The 4,333-nt window shown below is 42.2% G+C and overlaps 1 protein-coding gene across 1 annotated transcript in view; it reads right to left on the bottom strand.

The window, feature by feature from the left end:
• The window catches only part of DDX31 (DEAD-box helicase 31), a gene marked incomplete at its 5' end in the record, with an annotated part of 84,146 nt that overhangs the window by 69,026 nt on the left and 10,787 nt on the right, over window positions 1–4,333 (bottom strand). The window contains 1 exon segment of the mRNA XM_014582456.1: window positions 1,604–1,648. Coding sequence (XP_014437942.1) covers window positions 1,604–1,648 — 45 coding nt within the window.

Below are 4,333 nucleotides of genomic sequence, written 5' to 3'. Positions count from 1 at the left end.
GGTGGGATAGGCCAGCAGGGCGGGGGGGGGGCTCTTTTCGGTGACGCGCCTATCCTGGGACTATACCAGGATATCTGAAGACTGACAGATTCCCCAAGTTAATAAAAACAAAACCGACAAGCCTGGTGGAAACTAGAGAAAATGAAAATCAGTGTAAGCTGTAACCACTAATGACCATCCAGAAAGCCTCTACAGCACTGTTAGCACGTGTAGTTAGTACTCATGAAGCAGCCAAGGAACAGGGAAGGTTTGCAGCTGTGAAAATTTAAGTAGCTTCTGTGCCTGCTCCTTCACTGGACTGAGCCGAGACAAGGCACGGTCATAGGGTACAGCGGTATGGCAGACCGGCAGACCGGCCGACTGACCGACTGCATAAAAGGCTGACTTGAGGGGCCGGCAGGTGGCGTGGTGGCTCTGGACTCCCACATGGCCTCCTGCAGTTCAATTCCAGACCTGGCGGTTTTCTCACGTTCCCTGTTTTCTCTCTTTGGTCAAATTAAAAGAAATAAAATTTAAAAAACTACAAAAATGTGATTTTTAATTCCTTTAAAATAATTAAAAATAATTCTTAAAAAAAGGGAAAAAGCTAACTCGAAATCTCTATCTCCATGATCAATTCTCTGCAAGGAAGTGGGCAGCATTTGATAAAGAAAACAGATACATAAAACTGAAATTACCATGGCAATTAAAATTAAATAGATCAGATAAAAAGGAAATAAAACAGATCAGATAGAAGATATTTCTACCAAGAAAGAAGAAAAATATTGAAGAAGCTTATTTTTTTAAGACTAAGATAGTATTTCTTAAAATAATAACGGTTCATTTTCAGAGTGAATTGCTTTTGTTTTTTAATTACATTTTTAAAAAACTACAAAAATGTGACTCTTTTAATCCCTTTAAAGTTTATGACATCCTTTTTCTCCCCCCTTTTTTAAGGCTTTAACCACAGGATGAGTGCATTCACTAGAGAGAAACAGTGAGATGGAAAGTGAGAAACCACCTGGGGAGGGGAGGTTGTAGGGAGGGAAAGGCCACGCCACAATCCCTTTTGCTCAGGTGTCCTTCTGGGATTTTGGAAACACACACACATTCCTGGAGCGATTTTCAAGCCACCAGGTCTGGGACTCAACTGTAGTCAGCTGCGTGGGAATCCAGGCCTTGACCACCACGCCACCTACTGGCCTGTGTCATTCGTTTTTAAAATGATTACTTAATTTCACTTTATTTATTTATTTATCCATTTTAATTTGATCAGAGAGGGACAGAGAGACAAAGAGAGAGAAAGTGAGAAGGCAAGCTGCCAGGTCCAGGACTTGAACTGTGGTAGGCCATGTGGGAGCCCAGCGCCCTTAACCACCACACCACCTGCTGCCCCCCTCCCCATTCATTTTTAAATGACAGGGAAATGCATTTCCATACTTAAGATCTTCAGAATACTTGAATTTTTCTCCCTGACAGGAGCCTGAGGATGGTTCCTGAGCAAAGAAAATGGTTCGCAGTGGTTTGTGCAGTAGAGGAAAAAATGGTAAAACAATTTTTAAATCCAACAGAGTACCCCCCAAAGTATGTACTGCAAAGTTGCCCCAACGGCGAGCATGCTTACCTCTCTGGTGGGCACAAGAATCAGGGCATAGGGGCCGTCACTGCGCTGTTAAACACAGGAAAGAGAGGCCATGAGGAGGAGGAGGACGGTCAGAGGCTGCAGACAGACAGGGCTTACAGACGGCGGTCTGTACACCACAGGCATTCATTCTCACTGGAGAAAGGGCCCAGAAGGCTCACGAACCTCACTAGTATGGAACACTGTCCAGAGATCTTGCCCATGAAATCAGACAAGAAGAGACACAATTATGAAACTGGAAGGAAGGCAAAATTATCAACAGATGATATTTTACTCGAGAAGAAAGCCTTAAGAGAATCAACCTCTTGAAAATCGATTACAAACAAAGCTAAATCTATTAAGTTTGTTGACTAAAACTAACATATAAAAATCAATAGGTTTTTGGGACCAGAAGATGGTGGAATGGTTGTCGCTGGACTTCCATGTAGTAAACTGTAGTTTGAGTCCCCTGGACCTGGTGGCTGGGTGCATGGGCACGTGTGCACAAAATCTGGAAAGAAGGGACTGCAGTATGGCCATCACCCCTAGGGGTGATTTCTTGCATTCTCTCTGGCAAGTACATGCGCCCTATAGCAAAAATCTCTCTTTAAAAAAAAAAAAAAGTTTCCAATATAGAAATTAGAAAATACAATAAAAAATTCACAATACCAAAAAAAAAAAAAGAGAGAGAGAAAGAGAAAGAGGAAAAAAATACTAAAAGATACTAAGAACAAGCTAACCAAAAACTGTACAAAATCTGCATGAAGAATATCTTAAAATACCTCCAAAGGTCATAAAACAAAATTTGAATAAATGTACCTTGACCCTGTCGTGGTGATGCAGGCAGGTGAATGTAGCTGCATGGTGGCTGAGGTACATGGGAGGCCTGGGCTTAGCTCCCAGGCCAACCCAAACAGGCAGAGGCATAAGCCCATGCTCCGAGCTAATCAGGATGCTGGGGCAGACAGCTCACATGATTAGACTCTGCAAAAACCCTCCCACAGCCCCCTTCCGGTGTTCTCTCTGATAGATACATGGACGTATAGACATAGACTGTACCTACCTACATACAGAAATGCACCCTAGTCCCAGTTCAGACTAAATGCTATATACAGAGGTGCACCCTAGTCCCAGCTCAGACTAGATGCTATATACAGAGGTGCACCCTAGCCCCAGCTCAGACTAGGTGCTATATACAGAGGTACACCCTAGTCCCAGCTCAGTCTAGATGCTATATACAGAGGTGCACCCGAGTCCTAGCTCAGACTAGATGCTATATACAGAGGTGCACCCTAGTCCCAGCTCAGACTAGATGCTATACACAGAGGTGCACCCTAGTCCCAGCTCAGACTAGATGCTATATATAGAGATGCACCCTAGTCCTAGCTCAGACTAGATGATACCAATAACCTAACTCTCCCTAAGTTAATCCACAATGTAAAGCAATTCTAACAAACCACCACAAACATGTACATATACATAACAGTAATACATATAACCAAAGTTCATATGGAAAGATAAATATGCAAAACTACACAAAGCAGTTAGGAGAGACGTATCAGAAATTAAGACAATTTAAAGCTATAGCAATTGAGGGACCAGCAGTTGGCATAATGTCCATGTCACTGCACTCCCATGTAGTGGACTGCGGTTTGAGTCCCGGAGCCATTGGCTTAAACTCATGCCAGGCATGTGTGCATGTGTGCCCAAGATCCAGAGAGGAGAATGGAGAAGGGACTGCAGTGTGGACATCCCCCCTGGGGTGTGATTTCTCACTTTCTGTCTCTCTGTCTTTCTGGCGATTGTACGCACCCTATAGCAAAAAAAAAAAAAAAAAAAAAAAAAGCTATAGCAATTAAAAAGTGATACTGTCATATACATAGAGATTACAACAGCAGAATCTAGAATATAATCAAATACACAGGCTATTTAGGAAATAATAAAAGGACTTTTTTTTTAATCAGCAGAAAAAATGGGTGATTCAAGAGTCTTTTGAAAAAAAATAAAGGTAGAATTACAGATGACACAAAACCCAGAAACCATAAAAGAAAATACTGATAAATATTATTTAAAAATTAAAAATTTCTAAGGACCAGCAGGTAGGATGGTGGTTAAAATGCTGGACTCCCACGTGGCTGACTGCAGTTCAAGTCCTGGACTGGGCAGCTTGCTTTCTCACTTTCCCTCTCTTTCTCTCTCTCACAATGGTCTAAATAAATATAGTAAATAATTCTAAAAAATAAAATTTAAAATTTCAGAGTGAATAAACAATACCTAAACAAAAATCAAGAGTCAAATGATAGGCTATGGGAAAAATAATGTCACGTCTAGAAGAAACAACTAGTTTCCTTACTATAGAAATTAGGGGCCAGTCAGTGGTATGTAAGTCAAGGCAGATGAATCCCACGTGGCTGACTGAGCAGTTTGAGTCTGGACTTACAGTCTTGAAAAACATGCTGGGCGTGTGTGCCTAAAATCCCGAGAGGAGAATACAGAAGGGAATGCACTGTGGCCATACCCCCTTTCTCTGGTAAGCGCACACACCCCACAGCAAAACTAAAAAAGAAAAAATTTAAAAACAGGCACCCAGCAGGTGATGTAGTAATTAAGGCAATGTATTCTCGCCTGGCCAATCATGGTTTGCGTCCCAGACCTGGCAGCTTGAAAATCACGCTGGGTGCATGTGCATGCCTGCCCAAAATCTGAGAGGAGACTGGAGAAGAGGTTGTGGCA

Source organism: Tupaia chinensis, unplaced genomic scaffold (genome assembly GCF_000334495.1).
Source record: "Tupaia chinensis unplaced genomic scaffold, TupChi_1.0 Scaffold143602_1, whole genome shotgun sequence".
Taxonomy (NCBI): domain Eukaryota; kingdom Metazoa; phylum Chordata; class Mammalia; order Scandentia; family Tupaiidae; genus Tupaia; species Tupaia belangeri.
This window is presented reverse-complemented; position numbering and strand designations above follow the sequence as displayed.